The sequence below is a fragment of the Chiroxiphia lanceolata genome, chromosome 1 (assembly GCF_009829145.1).
Source record: "Chiroxiphia lanceolata isolate bChiLan1 chromosome 1, bChiLan1.pri, whole genome shotgun sequence".
Taxonomy (NCBI): domain Eukaryota; kingdom Metazoa; phylum Chordata; class Aves; order Passeriformes; family Pipridae; genus Chiroxiphia; species Chiroxiphia lanceolata.
In genome coordinates this window covers 54,430-73,873 of record NC_045637.1, presented here as the reverse complement: position 1 = coordinate 73,873, position 19,444 = coordinate 54,430, and the positions used below count along the sequence as shown (strand labels likewise).

The 19,444-nt window shown below is 51.6% G+C and overlaps 1 protein-coding gene across 20 annotated transcripts in view; it reads left to right on the top strand.

The window, feature by feature from the left end:
- SCRIB (scribble planar cell polarity protein) overlaps positions 1-15,309 on the top strand; it is a 100,589-nt gene extending 85,280 nt beyond the window's left edge. For 17 of the 20 annotated variants that reach the window (XM_032706942.1, XM_032706882.1, XM_032706959.1 and 14 more), the window contains 8 exons: positions 865-954; positions 1,321-1,509; positions 5,254-5,418; positions 6,111-6,250; positions 6,658-6,695; positions 7,704-7,778; positions 9,333-9,384; positions 13,083-15,309. In XM_032706942.1, coding sequence (XP_032562833.1) covers positions 865-954; positions 1,321-1,509; positions 5,254-5,418; positions 6,111-6,250; positions 6,658-6,695; positions 7,704-7,778; positions 9,333-9,384; positions 13,083-13,243 — 910 coding nt within the window. In that variant the 3' untranslated portion in view covers positions 13,244-15,309. The remainder of the gene's footprint in view (positions 1-864; positions 955-1,320; positions 1,510-5,253; positions 5,419-6,110; positions 6,251-6,657; positions 6,696-7,703; positions 7,779-9,332; positions 9,385-13,082) is intronic. The other 3 variants (XM_032706951.1, XM_032706908.1, XM_032706984.1) reach the window with 3 other exon arrangements.
- The last annotated feature ends 4,135 nt before the right edge of the window (positions 15,310-19,444 follow it).

Below are 19,444 nucleotides of genomic sequence, written 5' to 3'. Positions count from 1 at the left end.
CAGGAACTTCTCACACGACGATGCCCTGAGACTTCCCCCTCCTGTGCTGAGGCATGTGCTGCTCCTTGATTTTTTGGGAAGTCCCACTCACCCCCCCGTTTTCATATTGAGACGTAGGAGGCTGAAGTACAGGAAGGCTGGATCCATCAGATGATTTTCAGTTGCTTATTATTTACGCTTGAATATGGGGGAGGCAGTGGAAGAGGCTGAATTTGTGTTTCTTGAAATAATTTTTCTCATGCTAGAACAGAAACTGAAATTTAACCAAAATAAACTTGAGCAGTAAAAATCAGGGCTGAGTGTCACAATAAACTGAACACCCCCAGCTCTATCAGCCTGGCTCCAGACCAGAGGGGTTCCAGCTCTCAGAGCAGCTCTGTGGCCCATCTCGTAGAAGAATTTAAAATATATCAAATCAATCTGTTAACGAAGGTATAGAATCAGGATCAGGTGACCAGTGCTTCCAAAGTGAATCTCTCTTGGACTCCTCTGTTTGGAATGCCTTTGTGCCACATCTTACAAAGCCAAGTGTGAAGTCCAAGTTCCCGGGACTTAAGGGAGAGATCCAGAGGAAAAGAAAGCCCAACAAATATTTTTATTAAAAAAACTGAGGCAAAAATTCTCTGTGTGTCTGTTAGTGGCTGGATGACCTCCAGCTGCAGGAAATGAGCTCTGATGTTAGTGTGGACATTTAGGAGATCCCCATGGGAATGCTCACAGCGATGGTGGAGGAGATGCTGAGCAAAGCCATGGAGGGCTGTGACTTCACCTTGAACCATTTGTTGCTTTCTGGGGGTGGACCTGTCCCACCCTCTCTAGGTGTGCAGCCTGTGGTGCTGCAGCTCACAGGGTTGTTTTCTCCAGGCCCTCGGAGCTCAGTGAGAACAGCAGCTTGCAGAGGAATTCTCTGGAAGAGGGGATTAAACCTGAGCAGAGAACCAACTCCATGTCAGGGTGAGTGGGGCTGCTGGGGCAGGGACTCAATAGTTCCTGCTTTTTAGCAGCCAGAGGCTGCAAAGGAAGAATTTGGTGGAGAGAGGGATACTGATTGGGACCAACTTCATAGAATCCCAGGATGGGTTGGGTTGGAGAGACCTTCAAGACCACCTGGTTCCAACCCCATGTGGGGATTGCCAAGGGGAGTTGGTCCAAGCCCCATCTAACCTGAAACTCCTCATGAGAAGCTCCCGTGTGTCCTGTGTCCTCCCGGGGTGATACCCGTGGATGTGGCACTGAACAGGTGACTGGGGTGTCACTCGCAGGCAGGTGAGCTGTGTGGACCCCGCCATCCTCCCTCTCACCCCTCCTCTCCCTGCCCAGGCTGAGCCCGTCGTTCCCGGGGGATCCCGGCGCTCCGGTGCGGACGGCCAAGGCCGAGCGGCGGCACCAGGAGCGGCTGCGGATGCAGAGCCCGGAGCTGCTGAGCGGGCAGGAGAAGGAGAAGGAGCTGTCTCCAGCGGAGCGCCGGGCGCTGGAGGCTGAGAAACGGGCCATGTGGAGGGCAGCACGGTGAGCCAGAGCCTCCACTGCCTCTGCGCCGGGCTGAGCACAGAGCGGGAGCTGCTGCGTGTCTGGGGCTTACGGGGAGCAAAACTAGGGAATAGAGGACCCTTCCAAAGGCAGGTGTTGAGGGAGGTTATGAAGGATCGGTTCAAGCCATGCAAAGCACCCGCTGAGCTGAGCTGAGCTTGTCTGCTTCCAGGGGGCTCCCAGATTCCCAGAGTGCTTGCAAGTTCGTGGACACAGGGGAGTTCATGACAAACATGAACACACCTGTGAACGATGGTGGGTGTGTTCCTTCCCTCAGCACACAATTCCCACCTCCTGTGTCACCCGTGTGCAGTCGTGTTATTGAAGCTGCAAGGTCACATATTCAAAATGAAAAATGGGATTCCACATATCCAGTGGTGCTGGGCTGGAAAACTTGCTGCAGCCAAAACACTGGTAGGATGAGGCCATTTTTACCCCCACAAGCTATTCCATCAGCATGAAGGAGTGATTAAAAATTCTTCTGGAAGAAAGAGAACTTCCTAACTCAGAACCTAAGACTTGAAGCTAGTCCAGGCATTTACTGTGTCATAGAATTCCTTCCAAAGATTAGTCAGGCTGCTCCCATAACTAACAATAGTTTTCTTCCCCTGATGTTCCTGTAGGAGACATTCAAAGGACAGTCTGAACTGTCTTTTGGGTTTGGATGAGGCTTGAAGAGGAACAGGGCTGCTAGATAAGATACTGGAAGGATAACCATGAGTTGTGATTCCACTTAGCAGTTCCAGTGTTTCTGCTTAGACATGGATGATCACAGGGCTGTCGCTGCTGGGGAGGCTCCAGGAATGGAGAAGTGCCAAGTGAATCCTCAGTCAGAGCTGGACTGCTGTTCCAGGGCTTTGAGAGTACAAGCCTCTCTGTGCAAATTTTCTTTCAGATCAGTTTTCATAGAATCCCAAGATGGTTTAGGTGGGAAGTGACCTTCAAAACCGTCCAGTGCCACCCCCTGCCACGGGCAGGGACACCTTCCACTAGCCCAGGTTGCTCCAAGCCCCGTCCAACCTGGCCTGGAACACTTCCAGGGATGGGGCAGCCACAGTGTCTCTGGGCAACCTGTGCCAGGACCTCACCCCCTCACAGGGAACAATTTCTTCCCAATATCCCACCTAACCCTGCCCTCTGTCAGTGAGAAGCCCCTCCCCTTTGTCCTGTCACTCCAGGTCCTTGTCCTCCAGCTCTCTTGGAGCCTCTTTAGGGACTGTCCTGCTCTGCTGTATCCTTCCTTATGAGGTTGCAGAGACCACCAAGTCCCTTGTGCTGCAGGTGCTCCGAGAGGGCTGGAATCACACATCTGTCTCTGGGAAGGCTGTGGAATGGTGCCAAAAGCAGCCGTCAGTGTGACACTGTGCAAGCACCACAGTGTCCCCAGGAGCAGACAACCTGCACAGAACTGTACTCAGTCTTTAGACCTAAGAAAAAAGTTTCACTCTTGTATTTAAGCCAACAAACCAGAAACTGCCTGTCAAGCTTCTCCTGGAAGTCCACATCCCTGTGCTTGGAGAGGGGTAGGGCCTGATTTGCCATCTCTTCCCAATGAGACATGCAGGAGTTTCACTCCCTTGTGCCTCCATTTCCCAGGCGCATTCCCCACACGAAGGGGCAGTTTTTGTGAGGTCTGTCAGCTCTGATTCGTGCCTAAACATGAACATATCCAAGGAATGCTGTAATAGAAACTTTTTTTTGAGATGGGTGTCAAAAGGAGAAACAGGATGTTGCCTGCACAGACCTCTGGAAGCAGAGTCCCTGCAGGGACACTGCTCATGTCCCAGGTGTGCAGCTCTGATCTTGGGACTCTGCTCTTCCAGGAACTTGGTGTTGCCAGCAGATAAACCTGAAAAATGCTGGGAGAGGGCAGGATGGTTTTAGGACACGATTTGCTCCTGTAACATTACTGTCCATCTGACCGTGCTCTTGGGCCAGCTGGGATTTGGCTGGAATTGTTCAGGGCTCAGGAGAAGTTCCACGTGACGCCGTAGGAGGGTTAGTGAGTGTGGAGCACCGAGGGTGCACCTGTGGGCAGGGGAGAGATCTCTCATCCCAAACCTTCAGTCTCTTCTCTTCTAAGCGTGTTTTGTCCATTGAAAAAAGAGGCTAGCAAAGGTGGAGCTTTCCAGAGGTGGGAATACCTGGCAAGGACGAGCTGCTTGAGCTGTGAGGTCGTACATTACTGGGTTTAAGTTCTGCAGACCAGGGCCTAAGCTCTGCTTTGCTTCTGATGCCGAGGTGCAGCTTTTTGTGCAGTTCTTGGAGAAGTGCCTGGCTGATGCCTTGGGCAGGAAACAGTCACCATAACGTGCTCCTTTGTGTAAGACAAGGAGGGACAGGTCTCTTATGAGGATCCGGTAGTCTCATGGTCCCTCTTCCCTGGCTCTGGAGCAGGCACAGCACCATGAGGGCAGGCAGACTCAGGTCCTGTCTCCAGAGGCCCCTGTGCTGTGGGGGGGGGTTCTGCACAGCCCCACACACGGGGCTCAGCCCCACTAACCCATGTTCTCTCCAACTGCCACAGGGTTTGTTCCTCCTTTTCTAATCTCCTGTCTTCTGCTTCTTTCCAGTTCTCTGCTCTGTGCTGTCAATCATGACCCCATCAGTTTGCACCTTCTTGGGCTTTCCCTGTTCTCCCTGTGTCATCAGTGCTCTGCCAGGATGTGTGATGCCCCTCCTTTTCCCCCTGGCACCCCCGTGCTCTGTTGGGACACACCCAGAGACCTGTGTTACACACCTGTTGTGGGCACACACAGCCCCTGGCATAGAGTCATGGAATGGTTTGGTTTGGAAAGGACCTTAAAGCTGATCTGGTTCCACCCCTCTGCCATGGGCAGGGACACCTCCCACTAGCCCAGGTTGCTCCAAGCCCTGTCCAGCCTGGCCTTGGACACTTGCAGGGATGGGGCAGCCACAGCTTCTCTGGGCAACCTGTGCCAGGGCCTGCCCACCCTCACCGAGGTTTTCTTCCCAGTATCCCATCTAACCCTTCCCTCTTTCAGTGGGAATCCATTCCCCCTTGTCCTGGCACTCCAGGCCCTTTAGCCATGGGAACAGTGAGGTCCAGAGGCACAGGTACAAGCTGAGGGGCAGGTGCCCAGCCAGGGCTATGAGCATTTTGGCAGTTTTCCTCCCACACACGCACTGGTTTAGGGACTCTCACCCCTCAGTGACACGTGTCCCAGGGCAAACACCATGTGTCACATGCTTAGCCATATTGTTTCTCTTTTCTATGGTCCAACAAAGGTGCCTGGAACAGGTGATCAGGTACCTGTGCAGGTGTACACTGAGAGACCGTCCTGTGTGTGGCACACACCCTCCCTTGCCCACACCCCTCAGTCTGACACACTCACACACTCTGTGAACGCCTCACAGCCTTTCCCGGGGGTCTGAAGGTGTTCCCAGTCTCCTCCCAGCCCGGGGGGAGGGCAGCTCTGGATGTGGGGTCTCTGAGCCTGATGCTCCTGGGCACGCTGCCAGATTGCCCCTGGGGGTTCCTGCTGCCTTGACAGTGGCCAAGGTTGAGCAGGATCAGATCTAGAGCTCAGTTTAACCAAGGCTGCCCTTGTGTCAGACCCATATTTCCCCTCACCAGGGTATGTTCCTGTATCTGTTTCTTTCTTTCCCTGCGCTTGTCCGCTGCGATGTTCATCACCATCATCTCCTCTTCCTCCTCTTCCTTTTCCTCCTCCTCTTCCTTCTCCTCCTCCTCCTCCTCAGATCCTCAGCTCTTGAAGACAGTATTAAACAGTACGAGCAGGATCTGGCCAGGAAGCTGTACCAGTCCCGGCAGTGGGCATCTGCTCCCGGGGCCAGGCCAGCTCAGATGTCTAGCCCAGTGCAGAGTCACGCCTCAAGAATCCCTGGGTCAGGAGGCCAATCCAGGTGTGCACAGCCCCCTCCCCACAGCTGCATGCTCCTGTCCATGCCCCTGTGCCCCAGCTGGGGCTTCCTGGGGCAGAAGGACATGGGAGTGGTCCCTGGTGTCCATTGCCCAGAGAACGAGGGGGGATGCTGGGGCTGTCTGATGGGGAGAAGGGTGCAGATGTCTCTGAGAATCGCAGACTGCTTTGGATTGGAGGGACTTTAAAGATATCTTGGTCCACCCCCTGCTATGGGCTGGGACACCTTCCACCAGACCAAGTTGCTCAGGGTCCCATGCAGCCTGGCCTTTCATGATCTCCTGATGGCTGAGGAGGGTTAAGATGCAAAACACAGAGCACAGAGGACAATGAAGCCCCGAGGACTGACCCTACCTGTGTGATCCCTGCAGTTTTGTCCCCAGCTCAGGTCACTGTCCCATCACGTGGCACCTCTGGGACTGCCTGCAGCTTCTCAGTGCCTTGATGCATAGCTTCATGCTCTGTCTGTTTGACACATGGGATAATGTGTGTTTTGGGATGGCAGCCAGCCCAGCTGTCCTCCTGCCCTGCCTCGGGGACCCTCGGGGGCTTCGTTCCGCCCGTCTGCGCTCAGCCCGTGGGCTCGGGCCGGCTCCTGGGTGCAGAGGGCGCGTGGTCCCCCACCGAGGGGGCAATGGCTGATGGTTTTTTCTCACCCCCCCATTCCTGAGGCAGGATGAAATCACTGGAACAGGATGCTCTTAAGGCCCAAATGGTTATTGCCAAGTCCAAGGAGGGGAAGAAACGCAGCACACTGGAGCAGCTGGCAGAGTCACCGTCACCCGCTCCGACGCCGTCCCCAACGCCGCTGGAAGGTACTGTAGAGCTGCCAGTGCCTGCAAAGGAAACAGGCAGCGCTCCTTGAGCTTAACCTGCCCAGGAGCAGAGCTGCGGGAAGCAATTCCCTCCTTCAGGCGGGTTGGAAGGTCCTTGGGGGCATGTGATGTCCCTCAGCATAGGGAATGGGCCTGAGCTGTAGAACATATGAGGGCACCTGAGGCAGAGGTGAGGTTCCAGGGAACCAGGGCGGAAACACAGTCAGCATCCTGACTTTCTGAATAAGCAGGGAAGAGGTGTTTGTTGGGAAGGCAGAAGGCAGGGCCTGCCCTGAGTGTGGTCTCACCACACTGAAATGCTGCTGAGTGGAAAGAGCAGGCTCAGTGGGGGGGGTTGGATGTCACACAGCTGGTCACTAACTGTGCTTTTCTGTCACCTCTTGCAGATTGCAGCCCCAGGAACGTCACTTCCCCGGGAAGGCTGGTATGATGTCCTTCTGCTTGCTTTTGTCACCTCACCTTACCTAAATCCTTGGATTTCCTGATTATTCGGCTGAGCGTGGGCTGTGCCTTGGGCTGTGGGTTCCCACTTAAGCCAGTCCTGCATGGTACAAGGAATGCTGAGGAGGGTGGAGGGTGGAGCTGTACCCCTGGCTAGAGGCACCGCCTTTGTTGCAGCTCCCATGTAACATCTGCTTTCTCTTTCCCCATTGTATGATGTCATCTGTTCCTTGGTTCTTCACCTCCATGTTCGGAAAGCTTTTCACCATAGTCAGAAAGCCTTTCCCCGGGTTCAGAAAGCCTTTCCTCATGCTCAGAAAGCCCTTCCTTGGTTTCAGAAGGCCTTTCACCACAGTCCAAAAGCTTTTCCCCTTTTCAGAAGGCCTTTCCCCATGTTCAGAACTACTCTCCCAGGTCCAGAAAGCCTTTCACTTCAGGGACTTTGCCCGTGTTTCTTCAACAGCATGAAACAGACCTTACAGACCTGCAGCTGCAATTAGCGTTTTCCTTTTCCTAACCCTGTGTAAATGCCAGGGGAGGTTGTTGCACAGAACTGTCAGAATCAGTGAGACAGACCAGGGGAAGCGTGGGAGCAGCTGCACAGAGGGGACCTGATCCTGCCAGATCACACCATAATCTAGCCCTGGATTGGAACCCTGACTGTGCTCCAGCTATCAGGAATTCTGCCATGAATTTCCCAATGAAAATAGGTTTCCTACCTGACTTGATGTGCATGAGCATTTCACTGGAGCATGTGATGTTTCCTCTGTGACTTGGAACCCCTGTCCTGACAGTGGAACAGCTCCAAAGGCAGTGTCCCAAGGATACCCCATGTTCCAGGCTCTACCCAGGCACTCCTGGCTCTCCCCGAGGATATCCTTCTGCTTCTGCTGTGATCTCTGCCTGGATTGCTCAGTTTGCTGCTGCTTCTCCCTTCATTTCTCTCCCCTTACTTTCTTCTCTGTTTCTTCCCTTCTGCTGTCCCTTCTAGTCCATGTCTGAAAAGAAGTTTGACTACCGGGAATTTGCTGCTATTCCTTCCTCCAAACCTGTTTACGAAATCCAGGTATAAACTGCATGCTGAGCCACCTTTAGATTGGTTAGGGCTTGGTTTGATGGAAGAGTTGAGTCTGAGGGCTTTGGAGAAACCCCCTGCAGAGGCCCTGCCTGTGTGGGGGCAGTGACACCAGCCTTGGTGAAATCTGAGGGTTTATTGGAGGCTTCAGACAAGTGGAATTGGAAAAAAGTTGGTCTAGATGGTTTTAAAATGAATGACAAAAGCTTTGCAGATATAAAGCAGCTGCATCTTCACCTGAATGGGTCCTGAAATATTTTTAAGTGAAAAGTGAGAACTAAAAGGGAAGAAAAAGCTATAAAATTATTGCCACCAGAAGGCAAATTGGAGCAGATGTGAAATTCCAACTGGATGTGTCTGGCATCCTGCCCAGGAAGCAGCAAGGTGTCAGTTCTCATGTTCTGCTGTTGATGAGCTGTGGAGGGAACACCCAGTTCCAAGGGTGAGCACGATGGCGAGGTGTTTCTCCTTCCTAAAATGAGCTCATTTAAGCTGCTTTGTCACAGAATCCCAGCTGGAACCACTCGCCCAGTGCTGGAAGCTATAACTGCCTGTGTCAGTCAGTCACTGATGGCATTTGAGCACCTGATTTGAGCAGATACCCTGTCTAAATGTTTTTAGGTGTTTTTTAGCTTTATATAAAGACAGTGAAGCAGATACCTGTGTGTGGAGAGCCAGCAAGCACTGCCACTTGGGCTTCAGCTTGCTGTGGGGCACAAAGATTGTTGTTCCAAAGCCAGGCTGGCTCCAGCAGGGCTGTGATTTGAGAATTCTCAGGCAGTTTTACGTGATTTGATGTCTGTTCTTCACTGGCACCTCTCTGGTGGTATTGCTCAGCCCTTGGAAGACACTCATCTTTTCCTCAGAGTTCCTTCCTTTGGGATGTGCCCTTCTCCAGGTTCTGTACCAGGCAAGTTGGAGGACTGGCTGCTCGAGCCCTGTGGCAGCTCCAGACCACATGAATTACCCCAAGTGCAACAGTGGGTCTTCATACAGCTGAGAAGGTGCCTCCAAAGGAGGCTGCACCTCCAAATCCTCAAACAGTGCCTGTGGGCCTCTCTCAGCAGTGCAGGAGTTCACAGAATCCCAGAATGTTTCGGGTTTGGAGGGACTTTAAAGCTCTTCTCGTTCCACCCCCCTGCCATTAGCCCAGGTTGCTCCAAACCCTGTCCAATCTGGCCTGGAACACTTCTGGGGCAGCCACAGCTTCTCTGGGCAACCTGTGCCAGGGCCTCTCCACCCTCACAGGGAAGGATTTCTCCCTCATATCCAATATAAATCTCCCCTCTTTCAACTTAAAGCCTTTTTGTCCATTCTTTATATTTTCTGTCTTCTGTGTCACTCCCTCTTCTCCCTACACACAGGTCAGGCAGTGGGGTTCATTTGGAATCAGGAGCCCTCTCTGAGGGCCATGCCCCAGCTTTGGCAGCACCAGCACCTCTGAGGGCAGCAGGTTCTCCATCGGGTGTTGGAAGGCTGGAGGTGGGGAATTACCTGGCACAGGTGTTACAGGGGTGGATGGTCACGTTTGCTGTTCTCTTCCAGTCACCTGATGCAGCTGATGACCTCAGATACGTCGACGACCGAAATAATTCAGGTAAGCCCATGGCCAGAGGAGTTGTCTCTGTACTATTTGCTCCCCACCACGGTTCTAGAGGGTTCCCCTTTGCTTGTGGAACTACCCAGAAGACTTCACCTTCTTCTGCTTGACACAATGTCCTGTTTTGTCTGTTCTAGAATGAAAACTCCACACTCACCACATTCATTTTGGGTAGGATATTTGCATTGTGCTTTAGTGATAACTAATTTGCCCAGCATGGTGTGTAACAAGCATGCCTGGTTTTCTCCAGATTTGTGTCCTGGAGTAGAGTGGTAGTAGGATGTGGCGGGGAAGTTTTGGCCTCTGTCACCTGCTGGAGGTGAATGATGTCCATTGTTCAGGGGCTGCCTTGTGCCCCTTCTGCTGGAGAGGGAATTATGGAGGTAAATCCATCCTGGTGCAGACTTGGAGTGCTTGCTGCTCCAGTACCTGGGTGGCTCCAAGTTATGCCTGTGGGTCTGTGGCATAGTCACCTCAGTCAGCAGGAATTAAAGCTCTGCAGCTGTATCTGCAGGCTGTCCAGCTGGGGTGTGTCTGTCTGTCCCCAGCTGTAAGGACAGGTCAGACTGTCCCCCGGTTCATTCCAGGGGCTGTAGCAGCCCTGTGGAGCTCAGCAGAGCCCACCTGCTCCATAGGAGCACTCCTGTTTCTCCAACAGTTGGTGCTGATTTGCTTCTACCTGTTTTGCAGATTTCCCCCCTTTATTTGACACAAGAAACAGTTTCTTCTATCTTGACAAATCCTTCTGAGTACAGGCTGCACCCTGGACAGCTGACCTATGGCTGGGCTGTTTCCAGAAGAAGGTTCTGCTGCAGGACTTAACAAAAACTTACTTTCCTGAGAACAGCAGCTGTTCTCCATCCCTCAGAGTCATCCTCTCAGCCCTGGATTATTCTCTTGAGGTCGTCCATTCAGTCAGTGCAGGGAACTGGGAGCTCGTGGTAGGTCTGGGAAATACCAGGTATTGCTCAGGGCCTTCAGACCACACTGTTGCCTGACACTGCTCTGTTGGGCCCTCAAATAGGGTGAAAGCCAGGAAGAAAAGAGTATGGTGCTCACTGAGAGTTTTTTAACCTGGTCCTTAGTCCTTAAGTAATCTTTAAGTCACCTGCGATATGTGTGAGGCACCAAACAAATGCAAGTTTTCTCAACTCAGCTGGCAAGGATGGCAGGTGAGGATGCAAGTAAACTCTCTTGGGATGGGACAAAGCTCTCCTGTTTTTTTTTTAAATCCCCCCCCCATCTCACTCTTCTAGGCAGTGCAGCATCCCAGCCAACATAAATCAGAATTGTTCTTGATCATGGAATTATGGCCTTTTGACTCATAGCAATTCTTAAACTTTGCCAGTGTCTACAGAAAGCTGTCCCAGTGCCTGCAGAACCATCATCTCACTTAAGGATAGTGCATTTTTTTATGCAGTCAGGATTCTATTCCTTTTATTGAGTTTAAACATCATCCAGTACTGTAAAACTGAACTTACTGAGTCAGCACAAGGCTCTACCTGATCCTGTAGCAGATCTGGGGTCCAGTGGGAGCCACTGGGAAAACCAGAAAAGGACATAAAGGAAGAAGAGCAGGAAGTGGTTCTTTCCAGACCTGCTCCAGGCTGCAGTGATCGGTGGGTTTGCACTTTCTAAGCCAGAGGCTTTGGCTTTAGAGTTCTTTCTTTCCTGAACCTAATCACATTTGCAGTAAATTTCCCCTTCCACATCATTTCCCCCTGAACTCCATGGATCATGATGCACTTTGTTATAGCTGAGCTTCATTTGACTCCCTGATACAGCTTGGTGGCATCACAAGTTTCTCCCAGCACAGCCTTCATCACTCCTCCTCATCATTAGTTGCCAGATGCTGACCCTGGTAGGGTCCTGGATGTTGTGGTATTAGGTAGCCCCTTCCTGCCCTTTTCCCATGGTTTCACCACTTATTTGCCCACCAAAGCTGCCCCATGGCAGCTTGTTTTCAGTAGAGCTTTGCCTGGGGAACAATCCAAGGGTTTTTAAAGCTCAGTGTGCTGCGTGGGGATCACTAAACCTGCATGTTTGGGGGTTCTTTTGGCCAATTCCAGCCTTGGGGGGTCTGAAAGAACTGACTTCCCTCCAAGCCACAGGATTTTCTTCTCTACCCACCCACCCAGGCTGTATTTTTCCTGCATGTGCCCATGACTTCCTTTTATAGATGTTTGTCTTGTCTGGGAATTAGTTACCTGCTTCCCAAACCCAGTGTCCTGTCAAGGGGTTGGGAAAAGGCTGGGAGAGCTGGAAGTGGTCACTGTGGAGAAAAGAAGGCTCTGAGGAGACCTGAGAGCCTCTTCCAGTGCCTAAAGGGGATCCAAGAGAGCTGGAGAGGGACTTTGGACATGGGCCTGGAGTGCCAGGACAAAGAGGAAGGGCTTCCCACTGACTGGCCTGGCTCTGGAGCAGAGGGTCAGACACTGGGCACAGCTCAGCAGACTGAGCCTTTTATCTGACATATCTTCATGGATTTCTCTATTTTAAGTTCTCTGGTGCATCCAAAGGCTTTAGAGAGGCTTCCCAGGAGCCCATTTGCACTTGAAGCTCATGGATTGTCTATGCCCTGCTGGTTTGTCCCTCCAGCAGATATTGGGGTAGTTGAAGTCCCCCATGAGGACCAGGGCTTGTTAATATGAGGCTGCTCCCATCTGTCTGTGGAGGCCTCATCCACTCAGTCTTCCTGGTCAGGAATGTCACCTGTCCCTTCAGTCCTGACCCATGAGCTCTGGTTGGCTTCTCACCCCTCACCAGGTGCAGTGGGCACTGACATAGAGTGTGACCCCCACTTCATCTCCCCTGCCTGTCTGTCCCCTAAGAGCCTCCAGTGCTCCAGTCACAGGAACCATCCCACCATATCTCTGTGACGCCAGTAAGTTTAAAGCCCTCCTGACCATCTGGGCCAGTCTGTGACTGAAGATGCTCCTCCCCCTCACTGACAGAGGGACTCACTCACCCCCTGCAGACCTGGGTCAGGGTGGCTCCGTGGTCTGGACAGCAGAAGCCTTTCAGGACACTCAATTTTTCTTAAGGCTTGGCTCTTCCAGTCATCTTCCAGTGAATGGCAGGTGTTAGAGGCAGGTGTCTTCTTACTCATGGGACTTTCTTCCCAGGATCCACAGTGGTCACTACATGACCTACACCAGAAAGTTCTGGGCACGAGGTTACTGTGAGTCACTGAGACATCAGTGCTGTCCCGAATCTAGCACCTGGAAATAACCCTGGAACACTCCCTGGAAGTGCCCAAGGCCGGGTTGGACGGGATGTGGAGCAGTCTGGTCTAGTGGAAGGTGTCCCTGCCCATGGCAGTGGGTGGAATGAGATGAGCTTTAAGGTCCCTTCCCACCCAAAGCAGTCTGTGATCCTGTGATACCCTAAACATCTGCATTAACTGTGCCAGCTGAGCGCTGACAGAACCACGGGATGGTCTGGTTGGGAAAGGACTTTACGGATCACCCAGTCCCACCCTCTTCCCTGAGCAGGGACACCTTCCACTATCCCAGGTTGCTCCAAGCCCTGTCCAACCTGGCCTTGGACACTTCCAGGGATGAGGCAGCCACAGCTTCTCTGGGCAACCTGTGCCAGGGCCTCCCCACCCTCACAGGGAAGGATTCCTTCCCAGTATCTTATCTATTTTAACCCCATGCTTTCTCTTCAAACCTAAACATCTCTTGTCTTTGCAGTTCCCCGGGAGCAGGATGGACAGCCAGAGGAAGAGGACACGTTAGGAACACGGGATCCATCAGCACCAACTCCCTCAGCCCTGGAGGACATGGCCCTGTACAGCAGCAAGCGCAAGCTCCGACACAGCCGGCGCAGTTTGGAGACCGCTGTCCCCACGTAGGTGACCCGACACACCCGGGCGATGGACGAGCCCGGCACAGCCCTTCCGAGCTTCCCGTGCTCCAGGGACAGCACCGGGCTGCCACCCTGCCGCCTCCAGACTGGATGGGACCTGAGCACCCCGGGAGCTCTGTGGCCAACTGACTCCTCCGAGGCTGTGAACCACCCTCGTTTCTCACCCGACAGCGCACTGGGGCACGTCCCGAAAACGGGGCAACACTGGACTGACTGCTGGCAGATGGAGAGGAGGGGTGGGCAGGACAGTGGGCAGCTCGTTAGCCTGTAAATATTGTGTGTGGGGAAGGGTAGGACAGGGAGAATGTAGGAGTGTGAGAGTGTGTTGGGCTCCAGCTGTTACTGCCTCAACTTCGTTTTTGTAGTGGTTAAAAGGAGCTTTTCCTCTGGTGGGAATCAGGAGGAAGGTCCAGCCTGCCTTTACTCCTATTTAATTTTCAGTTTTTTGCCAAAAAGCATCTCCTCCCACCTCCTGCACTGTGTCACCTCACTTCCCTTTGGGAGCGTGTGGGAATGGGAAGCTTGGAGGCAAAAAAAAAAAGGAAATACAAAGGAAAAAAAAACCTGCAGAATTCCAGCAAAGTGCCTCCCTCTGCCACTGACACTCTGTGCTCAAGGAACATGCCAAAGCCTGGGCCAGCTCTGAGCCACCTGCCTCTGTCCTGGTGGGACACTGCTCCCGCTGGGACTCTGTGCAGTCCTGGGGACAGGTCCTTCCCTGGATGGACACGTCACTGTGTGTCACACGTGGTGTGAGCAGCTCCACGAGCACATGAGTGTCAGAGGAGGCCAGGCTCTGTCTTCTGTAGCACTGGGGCTGAACTGGTGGACTGGGGCAGGAATGGGACGGAGCCAACAGCTGTAGCAGGGGTTTAGGGGGGGTGTGACAGCAATGGGGAGCAGGATAGTTGGGGTAGGACACGGTGGCAGAGGTGGGAGGTGTGACAGCAGTACCTTAGTGGGTAGGATTCAGAAACTGGGAATGGGTAGGACGTGGCGTTGCTGGGGTCAGGTTGGGAATTACGGGGTCTTACAGGTAGGAAATCTGGTGGGGAGTCCACAGTGTCCATGGCTGGCTGCGAGGTGGAGTGGGGTGTCACGGGGTGCCTGGCATGGGGCTGGCAGGGAGCACCAGGAGCACCACGGAGCAGGATGGGGCTGGCCTGTGCCTTGCAATAACTACACAGTTCCACTTTGCCAGCTTGTTGGCTTCAGGCCCCTTTCCGTGGAGAACAGGGACAATGAATGTTTGCCCATGCAAGAGGGAAAAAGGAAAATGAAAAATGAGCAGGGATGTGAGTCCTGGGTGTGAGTTCTGGTTTCCACATGTGGAACGAGGGCTGAGAGCAGGTTCTGTATCACGTGAGCTCTGCAGATGTGGAGGTCACAGCTGCTGCTCCCAGCTCTGCCATCAACCTCTGCTGCCACTACTGAGGGGAAACAGCCCTTTTCTTTTCTTTTTTTTTTCACTGCCTCTAACTGGGAGGAAGGTCCGAGCTTGGCCCGATCCCATTCCCCGTCCATTGGTGCTCTCTGACTCCCCAGCAAGACCAGGGTTGGACCTTGAGCCTCACAGTGGCTGGGCAGCAACAGGCACATCTGCTTGTACATTTGCTGAAGGAAAGAACTGGATGCAGTTTTTTTGTTGAGCCTCTCCCTTCATGCCAAAATCCAGTGGATCGTTTTAACTGGCACCGTATGCTTTGATTTTACAGATCTGTGAAGGGGGAACTCTGATAATCTCTCACTGCAGCCATGGCTGCTTCCATCATCAGCAATTTGAGCTTTTCCTTTTTAAATCTAATTTTAGCATTTGCTTTTTAACAACAGCAGTTTTGGAAACAATCCTGGCTGGGTTTTGGTGACTAACTTGTGATTCTTCTCTCCTTTCCCTGTGCGGTACCTGGTGCCAGGCTCTGGGTTCTTTCCCGTTCTCTCCCGAGAGACTCCAAGGGAAAATTAGCGCATCAAGACTGTAACTAGTGAAATTTGTACAACCAAAGAAATCTATTTTGTGGTTCAAGGATAATAAAGTTTACTTTACATTTTAGAGCCTTTAGTCACTCTCTGTGTGAAGTCTGCAATTTTGGTACCAACACTTTGGTGGTGCAAAGATGCTTCTGATTTTCCTGCTTTTGGGAGCAGAAATTAATGCTCACCCAAATCAATGCCAGTTGTGAAAATATCAAAATTCAGGGATGGGAAAAAATCCAGTATGAAACACAGTGATACCAGCAGGATGCCAGCAAGATCTTCAGCCTCTTGGCTTTCCTCACTTGACTCTTTAAAAAAAACCTCCAACGCTATTTTGTTTACATTATTAAGTTTTTAAAAATATAGTTTGACTGGTAAAAACTGACCCCCATTTCCTGTAGCCCAAACAGGTTTTCCTTGGTCTGGCTTAGTGGATGGGCACCATGCTGTGCCAGCCCAGGGAAAGAGGTGCAGCCTCAGCAGGGAGAAGGTGGAATTCCTTTTCCTAGAGCCAGGGTAGTGCCAGACCTCAGCCTCATTCTCCCACCTGTGCAACAGGTACAGCTGGAGAAGGGGCCTTGGCTGCACCCCATGGTACCTCAGGAACAGCCTTGTCCTAGGTCAGCATGAGGGGTTCAGGATCTGAAGTGCAGCCTTACACAGGCTCAATACACGGGTCCTTTCCTGGGTTTAATGTATCTGTTTTCTCCACATTTAGTTTGCTTGGGCCAAGTTTACTACCAGGTTTATCTCCTTGTCCATATAATTTACACAACTGAACCCCGAGTAGCACCTGGGCAGTAGTTACCCCATCAGACAAAAGTAAACACAGGAACTTGATCAGTGGAGATAACTTTTTTAGGGTTTTTATTATGGATATTTATTTAGGAATTATTAATGTAGGATTGGAACTAGGTGGTCTTTAAGGTCCCTTCCAACCCCAACCATGCAACGATCCTATGATTTTGTTATAAATAGGCATAGAAATAACACAGTTAAATATATAGGGAGAATGCAAAGATCTTCAAGGTTGCACAGACAAAGCACAACTGGCTGGGTGGAAGGTTTACAAGACTCTTGCAGCTGAATGTCTTGTGTAGCAGCAGTGACTCACAGACGTGCTCTGGGAGTTGGAGGGAAAGGGAATGTCATATCAGGACACAGCTCTAGGTGTGAACCTGCATAGCCTGCCCCTCAGGTCCTGCTAAATGCAAGTTTTCTTGGTTTCAGGAGTCAATCCCGTCTGGTATTGGTGCACAAGGTGAGAGATTCCCGTGCTCCTTCCCTGCATTTCCCTCCATATATAACAGCAGGCAGGTGTCTGGAATACCAATAGGATTCTCTTTAAGGACTGTCTGCTGACAGAGAGAAGGGGCTGTCATGGAAGCTGCAAACCACAAATTTAGCTGTGTGGAGTCATCTCTGGGAAACCTGCCCCTTGGAATACCTGGGATAACCAGAGGGTGGAGAACACTGGTTTCCAGCCTTGTCCTCCTGCCACCAGCTGCTTCTGGAAACAAATGGCTGGAGGAGATAAAGCTGTGCTTGTAATTCAGTGCCACTTCTGCTGCTGGTACGTGTGGTTTTGGTTGACTCTGTGCTTACAGTCACCATTAGCGACACCACGAAAGACCTCAAAGCCGGAGTACTGCAGGATCCCCCCCACACCACAGCCATCACCACAGGAGTTTGGTTTGCCCATCTTATTAGGGCCTTGGGCAAAGCCACCTCATGGCCTCCAGGTTCATGTGTCCTACTGAATCATGTCTTGACACCACAGGAAAGAGCTTATCCAGATGGGAACAGCCCATAGCTGACTGCGCCTGGATACAGAGCAGGTACTGTCCTGCTATGAAAAATGAACCACACACCTAAACCAAAACACACACTAAAGCCTGTTGCAAAGTCTGTACCAGCCCCCAGAGAGCCTTCCTGACTTATGGAGACCCAGCATCCCACAGCCCTTTCTGTAAGGACAAAGTAAATATCCCCTCCCCACCATAAAGGGCCGATTCCTTGTTTTCTGCAGCCAGACACCACCTGCCCCCACCCCAACCTCATTCCCCTCCTTTGAGTTTTCCTCTGCTTTTCCTTTTACCCCATGAGGTGACCAAGGCACAAGCTGCTTTCACACCTTGTACCAAAGGCAGTAATTAAAGCGTTACTGAAATCAGCCTATTTCACTCGGAAGTGAAAGCAGGCTACAAATAAGTGCTCAGATAACTGGCATCTGTATCTTACCTGCTGGGAAGGCAGGCTCATGGAGGTTCCTTTTCTGGCCATCCCAGTGGTCTTCTCCATATCAGTAATATTGTGACATCTTCTCACTGTATACAGATTAAATGACTCCAAACTCACTGTCCATTCCATGGAGTTTGTCTCCAGCATCTCCAGCAGCATATCATCCCTGTCCTAATCACATCTGTCCATGCAGAAACTAGAATTCCATATTCCATACAAAACAGTGAGGGTAAATTTGGAGCTCTATTGCAACCCCATATTGCACTCCTGCTCTGGCGGCTGCACCTAAATATGAATTGACATTGACTGTAACTTCACTATTCCCCCTCCAAGAGAGACAACCGGCCTTTAATTACATCCTCCCCTTTGGTCCCAGTTTTGCTCATTCATACCTAAATCTGGTCCTTCCAGTTGGGTTCCCTGCTCACCTGCCTTTCCAAGGTGTCACTGATATGGTGACCTGAGAACTGTTGTCCTATTCTGCCCCACAAGGTCCCTGGCACCCAGTTATCTGCAGCATCCCTCCTCTGTCCCTCACGGGGTTTCCCCTGAACTCACATGGAATCCAGCCACTCCTCCAGCCCTATTTGAGCTTTTCTCAGCTTCTCACCCTGGTACCTGCACATTTGGCAATTCCTCATGTCACATCCAGCGCTGTCTCATGTCCTATGTCTCAGTCCCTGTATGAGAAAATCAAACGGGTCTTTGATTGATTACTGGGGTTTCTTCTAAGACACAGATCTTACAATCATTGCCCTTGTCCCCAGTCCCTCTCCAGCTCTCTTGGAGTCCCTTTAGGCACTGGAAGGGGTTCTGAGATCTTCTCAGAGCCTTCCCTTCTTTGAACAAGGGCTGGAGTGACAGGACAAGAAGGAATGGATTCCCACTGCCAGAGGGCAGGCTTAGATGGGATACTGGGATATTGGGAAGGAATTTCTGGCTGTGAGGATGGTGAGTCCCTGGCACAGGTTGCCAAGAGAAGCTGTGGCTGCCCCATCCCTGGAAGTGTTCCAGGCCAGGTTGGATGGGGCTTGGAGCAACCTGGTCTAGTGGAAGGTGTCCCTACCCATGGCAGGGGGTGGGACTGGATGGCTGTTAAGCTCCCTTCCCACCCAAACCATTCTATGGTTCCATGATTCTGTGATTCTATGAATGACCCACTGAGAGCTGAATTTCCCTTCATTAACTCCAAAATACATATTCTTGTTTATGCCCTCACACATGCTAATGAAGCAAAAGCTGCACATGCTTCACATGTGCGACTAATGTTGCTCAAACTCCACCTAAATATGAATTGACATTGACTGTAACTTTACTCAGAGAAAACACCACAAATACAGCTTAAGTGGCGAGAGAGGTGAGAGGTGACTCCAGCTTTGGATCCTGGGACAGTCAGAGAATCAGAGAATCATGATTCCATGATTCACTGCCTGTAAATCACCCTAGATAGTGGTAGGAGACACCTGTCTCACCTGGTGACACCTGAACTGGGCACAGGGACAGTCCCAGTGCTGCTGTCAGAAGAAATTTTTAAAATTTTACTACAAAGTGGTCCCTCACTCTAACCCCAGCCAGAGGGGGATGGAAACAGATGTGACACACAGGCTCCTTCGATACTGGCTGAACTTTTCCCAACAGATCTCCACTTCTGAAAAAAGCCCTCAGTAACTTTAGCACAGACACTGGAGAAAAGTTCTGGATCTTACAAGACTCTCAGCTGCTTCATCCCCTGTTTTTGCTGTATGAGCAACTGCTGCACTTTACGAGATCCAGCTGAGAATGATTTACTCAGGGTATCCAAAGTGCTGCTCGGGGTCCCTGCAGGAGGCCAGCACAAATAAGTGTGGGCTGGCACAACTTCACATACCCATTTTTCCACTCTCCGAGGACAGGTAGAAGCAAATAAACACCTCCTGCCATTTCCAATGGAAGAAACAACATTTACAGCAGTCAAAGTTATTTAATTTCACTC